The 13,754-nt window shown below is 46.0% G+C and overlaps 1 protein-coding gene across 8 annotated transcripts in view; it reads right to left on the reverse strand.

Moving 5' to 3' along the window:
- LAMC2 (laminin subunit gamma 2) overlaps window positions 1-13,754 on the reverse strand; it is an 82,586-nt gene that overhangs the window by 35,724 nt on the left and 33,108 nt on the right. For 7 of the 8 annotated variants that reach the window (XM_081824751.1, XM_081824750.1, XM_081824748.1 and 4 more), the window contains one exon: window positions 2,077-2,265. In XM_081824751.1, coding sequence (XP_081680877.1) covers window positions 2,077-2,265 — 189 coding nt within the window. Of the gene's footprint in view, window positions 1-2,076; window positions 2,266-2,827; window positions 2,989-4,120; window positions 5,215-13,754 lie in introns of those variants that run through there. The other variant, XM_081824756.1, reaches the window with a different exon arrangement.

Raw genomic sequence — 13,754 nt, forward strand, 5'->3', positions numbered from 1 at the left:
TCTAATTACATTCTCACTGATCATTTTGCTGGGATGACCCACTCCAGTGACTCACAGTGCAGCCACATAACCTAAAGGGATGTGGGCTCTTCAGGAGGATTGAAAGCCCACTAAAATGGAGTCATTTTCCTTTTAATTTTTCTTTATGAAGTTCTTTGATTCACAGGAACAGCTGCTAAATCCAAAAGATTCTGGATGCTGACTCCATGCCCCAAAGCTGAGCAAATCCGACTCAAACCACACCGTAACAGCAACTGGAGAATTTGGAAGTGCTTGCTGGGATTTGGGTCTCTATCACCATGGGGTCATCCCCAGTTTTCTATAAGGCTCTCCAACACCCTGTCCCAGCAGCTCATGGCTGGACCAAACCTGACCATTTTTAGATTCTTTCAGCTGCTGCTGTGTATTCATACGTTCCACAGAGCTACACTGAGTCATTGCCACGCACTCTGGCTATACTCTTTAAGTGGATTAATATTTATCATATTACACTATTAAACGCTTTCTAACAAAGAGGAGAAACACACTGCCAAGAAAGAGAATACACAAATAACATAGTTTAAAAAAAAAAACTCAACTTCTCTAACAACTACTTGTCTCTCCCTCTCTATATGTACTTTTTTTTTTTAAAGATTTTATTTATTTGACAGAGAGAGAGAGAGAGAGCACAAGTAGACAGAGAGGCAGGCAGAGGGAGAGGGAGAAGCAGGCTCCCTGCAGAGCAGGGAGCCCGAAACAGGACTCGATCCCAGGACCCTGGGATCACGTCCCGAGCCGAAGGCAGCCGCTTAACCGACTGAGCCACCCAGGCGCCCCTAATATGTACTAACTTGTCTTTGCTGTCCATGATGAATAGAGCACAAAGTGTGCGTCTGTGTGTGCAAGAATTACCCACAGTTGTGTGAACATAGCACTGGGTGACATATTTAAAAAACAAAACCAAAGTACAACCAAAAAAGAGCCCTACTATCAACCAATCCTCCTGTAGGTGCTTCCTATTTATTGATTCTATTTTCTCCTGTTAACAACCGTGTTTGTGAAAGACTTAAATCTGCCTATTAATTGGGCTGTCTCTTGGACCAGTACCACTTTCTATTGCTAGCACCTACCATAGCCCCAGAAACAGATCTTTCTATCCCTTATTTTTTGAGAGGTTGGTCAAAGGCATAGTTGTGGATACGGGGAACTATCACCAGAAGCATAGAAGCTTCCTTTGTCCCTAGGTCAAACTGTCATCTGCCGGGAAACTTAATCATGTTCCTCTTGCGACTAGAATTCAAGCCAACGTGTCCTAAAGACTCCAGCCGGTTCCTACAACCCAGACTTAAGAAAAGCAGGTTTCCTTTCAGCTTGAAATTGGTAAGACGCTCCACCACCAGTGTCTAGTAGATTCCCCGTTGTTCTAGATGTTGAACACCACTCTCTTGGCCTGCTGGCTCCTCCCTTCCCCCCTTCCCCCCTCCCCCCTCCCTCTCCCTCTTTCCTTGCCCTTTTTCCCAACTACTTTTTTTTTTAGTATAGCTGACACACAATTTTACGTTAGTTGCAGGCGTATAACACGATTCAACATCTCTATAGGTTATGCTGTGCGTCCCGCAGCTGTAGCTCCCATCTCGCACCCTAGGCCGCTATCACAATATCACGGACTACATTCCCCATGCCGTACCTGCCATCCCCGCGATTCCCTCACTCCGTCACTGGAAGCCTGTATCTCCCACTCCTCTTCGCCCATGTCGCCCATCCCCCCACCCCCGCCCTCCCAGCCAGGGCCAGTTTGTTCTCTGTATTTATAGGTCTGCTTCTGCGTTTTTTAAAAGGTTTATTTATTTATTTAAGTCATCTCCACACCCAACATGGGGCTCGAACTCATGACCCCGCGATCAAGAGCCACACGCTCTTCTGACTGAGTCCGCCAGGCTCCCCTGATTCTGCTCTTCGTATGTTTATTCATTTGTGGGGTTTTGTTGCTGTCGTCGTTCACTTACACATGAAATGATATGGGATTTGTCTTTCTCGGTCTGACCTATTCCACTTAGCGTCCTACCCTCTTGGCGCAGCGCGTCGTCCCACACTTACCTTTGGTGTGACAGCTGCAGGGCAAGCAGCGGTCCCTCTCCCTCTGTCGGTAGAACCCGTGCTGGCACCGCTCGCAGTGAGGGCCATCCGTGTGGTCATTGCAGTTGAGACAGCGGAATCCGATCCCTGTCTGTCTGTGAAGCTCGGGATCAAAGACGCACTGCCTGGACTTCCCGTTGCAATCACACACTGGGGGAGGGGGAGAGCGACATCGCTGGTAAAAAGCTCAGAGACAATATTACTGTTATTAATAGAAACTATGCATGGGGTACCAAATATTCATGCCAACGACTTGGAGTTAGGTAAGGATGAAATGGGATGCGGACTGTGAGAGTCCCTGTCCCATCTAAAGGAAGCGGAAGCTCCGCTGGGGCGGGGGGGTCGGGGCTGCTGTCGGAGAGAACATGAGCTAAGAGTGGCCCGACAGTCCCATTCCTCAAGAGACACCAACAATCCCACATGATGTATTTTTATGTAAAAATTCTCGATTTACATATTTGCAAGGAGTTCATTTTTAAAACCCTGTGCAACCCCCTAGAACAAGTCTACAGGCTAAAGAAGACCTGAGGACCACCAGCATGTGCGCACAACTGTCTAACAGCTGATGGTGTCATCTGTCCCTCCAGTGATGGTCAAGGCTGAGGAGCTAATATGAGTGTCTGGACAGGTATCTCTCTCCACCCCTCACTGTGCCTTGGGTGGCCCTCCCAAAGCCAGGTGTCAAAAAGAATCATAGCCCCATGAAGAATACATTTTCCCAAGTGTCCAGGAAAGTTCACCCCGTTGATGTTCCGGAGACACTCCTGGAGTGACATCTCCATGGGGGACCTAAAAGCCAGTGAGGTAACATGTGGAAATACTCAGCGTCGTTCCTGGTGCAGGGCAGACCCTCAAAAAATGTTTCAGTCACAGCTGAGAAGAGAAAGATGATAAACCTTGAGGTTAAAAGAATCGGATCCAATAAATACCAGTTCTACTATTTTCTTGGGCAAATCCCTTCAACTCTCTGAATCTCTTTTCTTTTCTCTTATAAATGTGGAAGGCATTCCCTGCCTCCCTGGATTGTTGAGAGGATCTCACTGAGAAAAGAACATCCAGTCCTTCACATCTGCTACTTCACTCACACAAGACAGGGAGACAGGCACTGCCTCAGAGGAGAAAAATGCCATTCAGAAAGGTTAAGTAACTTGACCCAGTGGAGAGCTGGGGTTTGAACCTGTGTCTGATGCCAAAACCCACTTTCTTTCCACCAGGCACACTGTCTTCATTGGCCATGTGGCCTCAAGGACAGTCTGTTTCTAGAACTGCCTAGGGCCACAATTCACGCAGCGCACTGACAGAAAGAGTCGACAAATGGGCCAACATCGCGCACTGAGCCCCTGTCCCGTGCGGGCCGTGTCAGGCTCTGGAGGCGCAAAGATGATGAAGTAAACCCATGAGCTTCCTACGCGACTTCCTTACCACACACGCTTCCTACAACTCGCTCTCTAATCTGGGGAAAGTGAACTAGCATCTCCCCAGAGCCCACTCCATTTCTAGCACTTCACATGCCTCAGCTCGGTTACTTCTCACAATAACATTTCAACATGGGCTTTATTGTCCCCATTGACTGGATGAAGAAACTAACCCTCAGAGAGCATGGATATGTTGCTTCAAGTCACACGGCTAAATGGCAACCATATCATTTGCTCCTAGGTCTGTTCAACCACAAAGCCCTCCCCTTCCCATTTTAGCCCTGCGTCTCAAGAATCTGGTTACCACTGGGCATGGAGGCATTCCTTCTAGAAATCCCTCACACAGGCTTCTCAGGCCCTACTCAAATCCCTCCACTGACAGCACTGGTTATTATAAATTATTTTTTTTATAAATTATAATTTTTTTGGAATTTTAAATCTGCCTCCCTCCCTGTAATTTTTACTATGTGTTCTTGTTCTTCCCTGGAAAACACACACACACACACAGACACACACACACACACCTACTCTCTTCTCCATTTACTTATTCTATTTCAGATACTGTCTTACAAGCACGAGAGTAGCCGAACCTTTGAACTGTCTGAAGACGGTGACAGCATTTTCCTCTTCAGCCTTCTCTCCTTCTGGTTACACTGGAGACCTATCACCCCCAGGTCTTTCAACCACTTCCTGTGTCACGATTTCTAGATTCTTCTTGACTGTCCTCCAAGGAACATACTCTAATTTCCCATGTCTTTCTTGAAACGGCCAGACTTTATGACAGTACTCCAAGGGTGGTTTGAATAGCTCAGCTTGCAACACAACTGGATACTATAATTCCAGGGACGCAATTTAACATTTCATTAAACTTACAGCATACTAAGTTTGCACTCAGTTCAGGCTTCCAGGTCTTTTTCGCTGAACTGGTGCCAAGCCAAATCTTTCCCAATGAATGCTTGTGTAACTAACTTTTTGGATCCCGAACAGATGTGCCCCACAGCTGTCATGCGCTGTGAAATCACCGAGTACATCGTTAGGCACGTACAAGAGCTAAATCCAGCAGCCAACGACCCTTGAGAGGCTACCCAGCTGGACGGCACCGTGTGCCAGTGCCCTTTCCCGCTCTGGATGCCTTTTGAGGACAGTCTCCAAACAATCACGACATTTTCATTGTGCCTCTCTTCACCCTGAACAAACTCTTTGCTGAGTTTATAGTTTATAATAGTTAACTTGATAAGGATAGCTCATGAAATACTTATTCAGAGCAATATTTTAAAAACAGACAACCTGGTTATCATCTAGCTTTTAATACCTCCCTCCCCATCTGTCCTTTCTCCTTTCGGGCTCTACTCTGGGGGAAAAAACAAACAAACCACACTGGTGTTCTTCCTTTAAATCTGCAGCCTTCCACGGAGGGGCATGACACTTCCAGCCAGGGAGGTCAGCAGCTAGCAGCTCCACTCTGGAACTCGCCCACGGCTGAATCCCCCTCCTCTGCCACCTGAGTTTCTGTGAAAGCCCATGGTTGTGCTGACTGGAGTGAGGGACACCTAGGCCATGTGTCCGGGAGTGTATGGGCCTCCTGGGTCTGCATGATGTGAGCACTTCATGAGGACACTCCCCAGCCTTGCCTGCAGGACTTTGAGGTTTCCAAGCTGCACCGAGCTCAGCACTTAGCTGAACTGCACTTTGCTTAATATTGACTCTACGAGGGGTGCCTGGGTGGCTCAGTCGGTTAAGCGCAGAGCCTTCGGCTCAGGTCATGATCCCAGGGTCCTGGGATTGAGCCCTGCGTCGGGCTCCTTGCTAAGCAGGAGCCTGCTTCTCCCTCTGCCTCTCCCCCTGCTTGTGCTTTCTCTCTCTCTCTGTGTCAAATAATAAAATAAAATCTTAAAAAAAATATATTGACTCTTCAGAACATTCACACCTGGAGGAGAAGGAGGAGAGCAGAGAGTTTGTCCCTTTTGCATGGGATGACCCCTTTTGTCACTGATGCATTTGAAACACGATCTTTCTCAAGTCATCTCCTGAATTTAGACTAACTACCCTAAAACTAAGTATTACTCACGCTCATTGCTGGGGGGAAAAAAGAATCCTTTTATTTCAAATTCCAGAATATTCTTGCAATTGGCTCAATAAAATGGGCCTCATACTGCTTGAGCCTGGTCCTTTTTATACTGTCACTGATTTCTGCCTCGCCGCGGGCCCGGGCACCGTGTCTGCAGAAGGGTACTGCCATGCTGGGAGCGAGGATGCAGGGGACAGTGCGGACTCTGCCAGAAGGGCTCTTGGGGAAGCAGCCCACCACAGCCACGTGGGGATGCTGCCCACTGTGGTCAGTACTTCCGCGTAGATTTCCAAAGAAGACAGAAATCTGGCTTTGTGTACGACATCTACTAATTTTTTAAATGGGGGCAAAAATAATTTTTTTTTAATTTCTATTTGAAATAAAGCTGTGTCCAAGGGCAAATCTTTGCACTTGACTCTGCTCTTCTAACAGGCAGAAAACATGGTCATACTTTAGAAAAAGGAGAAATGGGGCCCTTGTCTAATGGCACAGTGGCTTGGTCATAGTGGGTATCTGATGTTTTTTGTTGTTCTGGTTTTTTTTTTTAATATTTTATTTATTTATTTGAGAGAGAGAAAGAGAGAGAGCACAAAGGGTGGGGAGGGGCAGAGGGAGAGGGAGAAGCAGGCTCCCCGATGAGCAGGTGGCCTGATGCGGGGCTCGATCCCAGGACCCCGGCATCATGACCTGAGCCGAAGGCAGATGTTTAACCAACTGAGCCACCCAGGCACCCTATCTGGTATTTTTTTAATGAACAAATGAATGAATGTTCTCTTGAACTTCAGGAAATCCCTAGGTGTGTTTTGACCACTGAAAGGACTCCATGTGCCCCACATGTCTGGACCTGCCTTAAAAATACAAATACTAATATCTGGCAGTCTGTCTCTTCTCTATTCCTTGAAAGGATGATTTTCTCCACAGCAGCTCAGTCCAGAAAACAACCTTTCTTGGTAACTTGTAATACAATGCTTTATTTAGGTTAATAGACCTAAATATAAGCCTTGGCTACATTTTCAAACAGGAAGAAATTCTTAAAATGTTTATTATACTTTCCTTCTTTTATATTTAGCCTTGTTCAATTTCATGTCTAGAACTTCCTTTTCATTTTTATTTTATAATCTACTTGCTATCCTTCCAAATTTCATAAATAGGCTGTCTAGTTTCCATCAGGGAATCCTGACACAAAGACAAGTGATGGAAGTATAAAGACGGGAGTCTTGGGCATTTCCTGGGTTGCCTGGGAAGCGTTTATCAAGGGTCCATTCACTCGACAAATACATATGGAGCATCTAGTATGTGCCAGGTGCTGTTCCAGGCACTGGGGATATAGCGGTAAACAAAACCAATCGCTGTCCCAGGTCTCATGGAGTTTTCACGTGAGCCAGGGCGAAAGAAAATAAACAAGATAAGTAATACAGAGAGAATATTGGGAGAGTGAGATTTGTTAAGGAGAAATACATAAAGCAGTGAAAGGAAATAGGAAGTATAAGGGGAGGGGGTAAGTGAGGAGGAAGGAAAGGTTGAAAGTGCCATAAGCTGGTTTACTATTTTTTTTAAGATTTTTTTTTTTTTAAGTAATCTCTACACCCAACATGGGGCTTGAACCCACAACCCCGAGATCAAGAGTCACATGCTCTACCGACCGAGCCAGCCAGGCGCCCCTGGTTTACTATTTTATTTCACTTGTGATGCTGGTCTGTTCATGAGCTTTATCCATTTATCTACTAGATGTGATGTTTTTCTTATAAATTATGAATTATTTACCTAACAAATGTATCAAACTATTCCTCTCTCATTTTGTTACATATGTTCTTTACCCCTCCTACAAATCTCCTTTCTCTCCAAAGTACCTCACTGATAGATTTTGCTTTACCGAGTCTTACTCCTTTTTCCCCTTCCTTCTTCTGTCCTTGGTCACTTAGATGTACATTTATTTCATTCATTTAATAAATACCACTTCCCACCTGACAGGGAGGCTGCACTGGGCGCTTGGATCCCGGGACTTCATGAACCAGCATGATTTCAAAAAAGGGAGATGCCAATGTTTTATTTTGTCAAGAGATTAAATACGTATACATTTAATCAATATATTGGGCTTTCTCAAACACCTGTCACATTGTCCACTTTTCCTCATTTCACCATGGACAGGCATGGGTCTGGGGCCCAGAGTTCACTTATCACTGCAGCGGAAAAAAACAGAAACAAGTCACTCTGGGACGCTGAACAGACCCAAAACATTATAGGGCATCGGAATCAAGATGGGCAGTTTTTTCCCTCTCTTTCAGTGAACCCAGTTCCACCGGTGCCAGGTCCCATCCATTGTCTTATTTTACTATTCCTTTGTACTGTGCTTTCCCAAGCTAGGGACATCTCTGCATGCTTTTGTCCTTCCCTGTCCCGGTGCCCTCACTCCAGCTCCCCCCACCCCAAATCCTGGTCTCTGTCAGCCAGGGGTCTCTCCACAGCTAAAGGAATGAGATTCATCAAGTTGACCTTCTTAGAGAAGCCCGCCGGGCAGTCCGACACAGGCTGACCCACCCGCCACCACCCACACGCCCCCAGACACAGATCCGAGAGGCAGGCAGCCCTCTTCAAACAATGGAGCAAGGTGTGCAGAACCCCTCAGGCTCACTTCACAACACTCCCACCCTCACTCCAACACACAGCTCCAACAGGTCGAGACAGGAAGCATGGGGCAAAGGCTGTTTCCAAGCTGCATCCTTAGGAGAATGAAAGGAAACCGAAAATACTTCCTAGGGTTGTACTGTTGCAAAGCCTCGGACTAATCAGCATCAGTGGTGGCCATTCATCAGGCCCTCATTTTAAATTTCCCATAGGAAACACTGCAAGCAGTTACGAGGAATTGTAACAACTTGGCATTAATATGATCATTTGTGTATAAGCAGATCTTCTTTCTATTGTTCTCAACTTAAAAACATGCTCTGCTTTTCACCAATGTGACCTAACAATTTATGGGATCATCGTGCTTTTTAGTGCTGTAAGTAACGACAAATTTAAAAATCCAAAGCTCCTTTCAAAACCCTGCAGATTTGGTGCTGCTGACCTCTCCAACTTTCTCTCATTCCTCTTTGTCTCTCTCTCTCCCTCTTTCTCTCTCTGGGCTCCAACACAAAGACACTTGCATGAATTCTGGAAAGCACCACCTTCCTCCTACTGCAGGCCTCTAGGCTTGCTATATCCTTTGCCAGGAGCGCTACCTGCTCCCACCGTCCCTAAATCCACACAGCAACACAGTGATCTTTTTAAGAGCAAAAATGAGGGTGTAGGGCCCCTGCTGATGGCCCTTTTACAGCTTCTCCCTCCTCTGAATGCCCACAGGACTTCGTCCTCACCTCCGGCCTGGCATTTAATCACTTTCTGTCCTGTGCCTTCGCTATTTGCCTACAGGACTTACTTCCTCTATAGCCTTTTCTACGTTTGTATCCCCACCGAACCTAACCGAGGGGTGGGACTGTGACTGGTGGGTGGATGGAACGCAGGCAGGCAGGCAGGCAGGTGGACTCTAAGAAAAGCCCAAAAAGCACCTGAAATCTCCCAGGAGTCCAGGGACCCCATATGAAATTTTCTCAACACAATACACCAAATTTCCATTGTCTACATATATGGCATTCAGCGTAAATTTAAAAAGCTACTGTTTCAACCAAACCCCCCCCCCCAAAACGAAACTGCATGGTGCGACGGAAACAGAAAGAACTGCGAGAGGAAGGTGATAGTTTCAGTTAGAAGGAGACTTTCAGGTTTGCTCTCACACCAGAGGAACTATTTCCGCGTCCAGACCGCCTGCGCACCGGTGGTGGTTCGGCAGCCGGGAGCCGGGAGCCGGGAGCCGGGAGCTGCGCTGACGCCCCGCCTGCGCCCGCCGACTCAAAGGGCAGCAAGGCCGGAGCGAGGGAGGCGGAAGGGGCCGGGGCGAGGGCGGCCCGAGAGCGTGAGATCAGCTTGCAGGGGTCGGGCAGCCTCGACAGGCAGTGCACTTGGCCGGCGCGCGGGACGACCTCAGGGGCTAGGAATCCGGGCGTCAAGTTTGAACCTGGCACTGCGTGCCGCCCGCCCTGGCCCGCAGCTCTGCCGCCCTCGCCTCCCTTCGCCGCTCGCGCGCGCATGCTGACTCGGTGACACGCAGCAGGTTTGTAAAGTAAGTCCCCTGGGATGGCCCGCGGAGGAGTTCGTGCGGAGATGGCACTCCATTCTCTTCCTTATTTAGAGGAAAGGTGTGTGCCCTTGCCAGCATTTTGTGCCCCTCGTTCCCTTTTGGAGACGCCAAATCTTTTTCTGTCCTTCCCTTTTGAAATTGTCTTCCCTGGGACACCATGAGGCCGTCCTATCAGGTTTCCTCTTGTGTTCTGACGTCGTCCCCCCACTCCCACTCAAGTCTGTGGCTCCTCTCCTTACACTAACTCTAAATGTTGGGGTTGCTCCAGGCTCCGTCCTGAACCTCCACCACGCCTCACCCTGGAACTCTCTTACCCCAGCCAAGGGCTTGGATAAACATGATAGATGCTGACCAGGGCGCCAAGGTCCTTCCTGGCCCAGACTTCATGCTCACCTTCAGACCAGCCACCTGCTTTAGGTTTCCAACTGGTGGCCTCACAAACTCTTCACACAGAGCGTGTTTAAAACCAAACTCATAGCTGTCATCCCTTCAAGTCAAAAGGCTGGAAGTTATCCTTGTAGGTTCTCCATCCTTACTTGTCCATATTCTATGCAACACCAAATTCTTCTTCTTCTTTTTTTTTTTTAAAGATTTTATTTATTTATTTGACACAGAGAGAAAGCGAGCACAAGCAGGGGGAGTGGCAGGCAGAGGGAGAAGCAGGCTCCTGGCTGAGCAAGGAGCCTGATGTGGGACTCGATCCCAGGACCCTGAACCGAAGGCAGATGCTTAACAACTGAGCCACCCAGGTGCCCTGCAACACCAAATTCTATTGATATAACCCACTACATAGCTCACGCCCATCTATGTCCAAAATAGCCCCTCTAGCGCAAACCCTTATCACCCCTTGCTTACAAGACTTCCTAACTGAATTCCCTACAACTTCTCTTGCCTCCATCCAGCAATCAGAACACCTTTCCAAAATACAAATTCTACCAATACGTCTCTGCTTACAGCTCTCCGGTACCTTTCCTTTACTTTTAGGATAAAGAGCAGAATTCCTTAACATTGCTACAAAGACTTCCATGGTTTAATCCTACCTACTTTTCCAACCTAATTTCATATAACACTTCCCGCTGGGACATCTTCACCTCTCTCCCATTCATTTCATTTATACCTCATTTTATATCTTTACTTCCTCTGCTTCTTAAAATTCTTGATTTGTAAAGGAAAAGCATCATGGTGGGGAGAGGCGATTTGGGCTAACATGGCAATCGCCATCTTCCCTTTTGTTTGTTCAAAGCAGTTACACTAAAAATTCAACCTTCATCTGTCCTATTGAATATTATTCCCTTCCTCTGAGTCAAAGAACTGGCCTCCCGTAAACTGACAACACTTTTATGCTCAAATATACCAACCGTCACCTCCGTGAAGTCAAGTCAGTTGTAATGAGGTTCAACGGGAAGTCCAAATGTAAAGCATTAGACTGAAAGTGATGAATAAAATTAACATTGAGAATAGTATACTCACATTAGAAAAACAAACAAACAAACAACAACCCAAAACCTGGCAAATGTTTATCTTCACAACAAAAGCAATTATTGAAAGTGTCCTTTAAGTAGCAATCTATTCGAATGTATTTTTTGTTATTTTTACAAATACGCAAATTGCACATTACTTACAAAGCCTAAAGCAAGATACTCCTGACATCCATCAGTTAGGTAGATACCAAAGGCATTGGTAGCTATCATCCTATTTGCCAAAATCGAAGTCTCTAAACCTGAGATACTCAAAATGACAAGATGAGTATTTTTATTTCATTATACTTACATGTGATGATGAAAATGCTCATAGTATTTTCTACTTTTAAAATCTCCTTTATGAGATTTTTCAAGATTTAATATGTCTCTCAGGTTGGGTGATAGTCTGAAGATTTCTTTATTTAAACTAATCTTGAAATATTATGGTTTAATGTGTGACTGTCTGCTTCCAGCTTCATCTTTTTAAGGCATGTCACAATATGTGTTCTAATTAAAATTTAAAACTGAAAATGGCACTTCCCTCACTAAAGAGTTTTTAAACTGAATTCAGTTTTTCTCTCACATTTTTCACAGCTGCCTCTTTTTTTTTTTAAGATTTATTTATTTGAGAGAGAGAGCACGAGCTGGGGGTGAGGGGCAGAGGGAGAGGGAGAAGCAGACTCCCCGCAGAGCAGGGAGCCTGATGCGGAGCTTGGGGCCCCATTCCAGGACCCCAGGATCATAACCTGAGCCAAAGGCAGACGCTTAACAGACTGAGCCACCCTGGTGCCCCACACTCTTAATAGTCTAAAGTCATCAAGAGTCAATGAAATTCCCCACATTTTCATTCTGAATGATTACAGCTTAAAAGGAGTCACCTAGTTTCACTGAGAGTTCATAGCACATTATATTACAACCTAGACTTGGAAACGGCCCATGTGGACTGCAGACACTCGGCCTGATAAGGCCTACAGCAGGAGACCACATCTGGAGATGTCTTCCCCTAATGCCCGACCAGGGCCCAGGCAGACAGCAGGGAGAGGGAAAGAAAGTCCCAGCCAACAGGTAGGTTGGGGACACCAGTTGTCCTCTAACCAGCAAAGGAGTTCAGGGTAAAGGAGGAGGCTGATGACTCAGTCTGAGTGAGTTCAAAGGTGAAAGCGAAGAGATGATTAGGACACGAGATACAGGAGAGTTTCTCCTTTCCTTACACCTGTAAGGGCTCCATGCCAAGACAGCTGGTATCAGCTACAGCATGGAGACTCATCAGTCAGTATGCATGCTAAGGATTCTATATGCAAATATTCAACACCCCCACATCCTTCTGACTGCACAAATAGCAATTTCTATATTTCTATGAAATCATCTATAAAGAAAAGTTTCAGGGGCACCTGGGTGGCTCAGTCGTTAAGCGTCTGCCTTCGGCTCAGGTCATGATCCCAGGGTTCTGGGATCGAGCCCCACATCAGGCTCCCTGCTCGGTGGGAAGCCTGCTTCTCCCTCTCCCACTCCCCCTGCTTGTGTTCCCTCTCTCGCTATCTCTCTCTCTGTCAAATAAATAAATAAAATCTTAAAAAAAAAAAAGAAAAGTTTCAATATAGAAAGCATATTTAGCTAACTTCAAAGAGTATGGTATTCACTGAGCATTTTCTATATGACTCAACAAAAGGTATCCTATAACCTTTTAAGAGGAGCTGAAATAAAGAAAATTAGAGTGTTCAGGACAGCTAGAGGTGACATGAAGCAATGAGGACCAAAGGGGGAAAAATGTGTATAAGGAGTCTGGGTAAAGAAAAGCTAAAAAGGCAATTCTGATTTGTACTGAATTGCTTTTCAGAGTTCATATTAAATGTGGTTTTTCAATCATTTAAATTTATCTTTTGTTGGCTCTTTTAAAAAAAAGTTACCAAATAAATACTTCCTCTTTAAACCTTACATTGCTTTTACGAACAATATATTTCTGTACAAGGAGATTAGCCATAGATTTTCTGCTATCCCTACAGCCCTTCACAAAGATATACCCATGTAAGTATGTGCATGCTTACTGTGCCCCATTATAGTTCTCAGTTTGACAAAAGAACAATGGTAATTCATGTACATTTACAATGTTGGGAAAATATGTATGGAGTACATTTATAGCATCTTCCTTAGAGATTCTTTTCTGAAAGAAAATCCATTTGAAAATTATAGAGTAAAACTGTACTGCTTAAAGTCAGAAGAATGAATCAAATGGTCTTTTAGGGGCCCGACCATTGTTTATATATCCATAAAAAGAAGTAACAAATATTCCAAGAAGAGACTGGGCCACAAAGCCTCCACCAGGGAGTGGGTGCCGCGTGCCTTGCATCTCAGCTGGACAAATGCACTGCTCCTCCACCATCTCCTCCCACGCCAGCTCAGCCGTGGCCTCACCTCTTTGCCCGTGGACCACAGCACGTGAACGTCCCCTCCTACCACGAACCGCCCCCTCCCGTGAGGCAAGAGCAGAAGCTTTGGGTTACTGTTGGACCCAGTGCACTGCG

This window comes from Leptonychotes weddellii, chromosome 6 (assembly GCF_054177405.1).
Source record: "Leptonychotes weddellii isolate Sample4059 chromosome 6, ASM5417740v2, whole genome shotgun sequence".
NCBI lineage: Eukaryota > Metazoa > Chordata > Mammalia > Carnivora > Phocidae > Leptonychotes > Leptonychotes weddellii.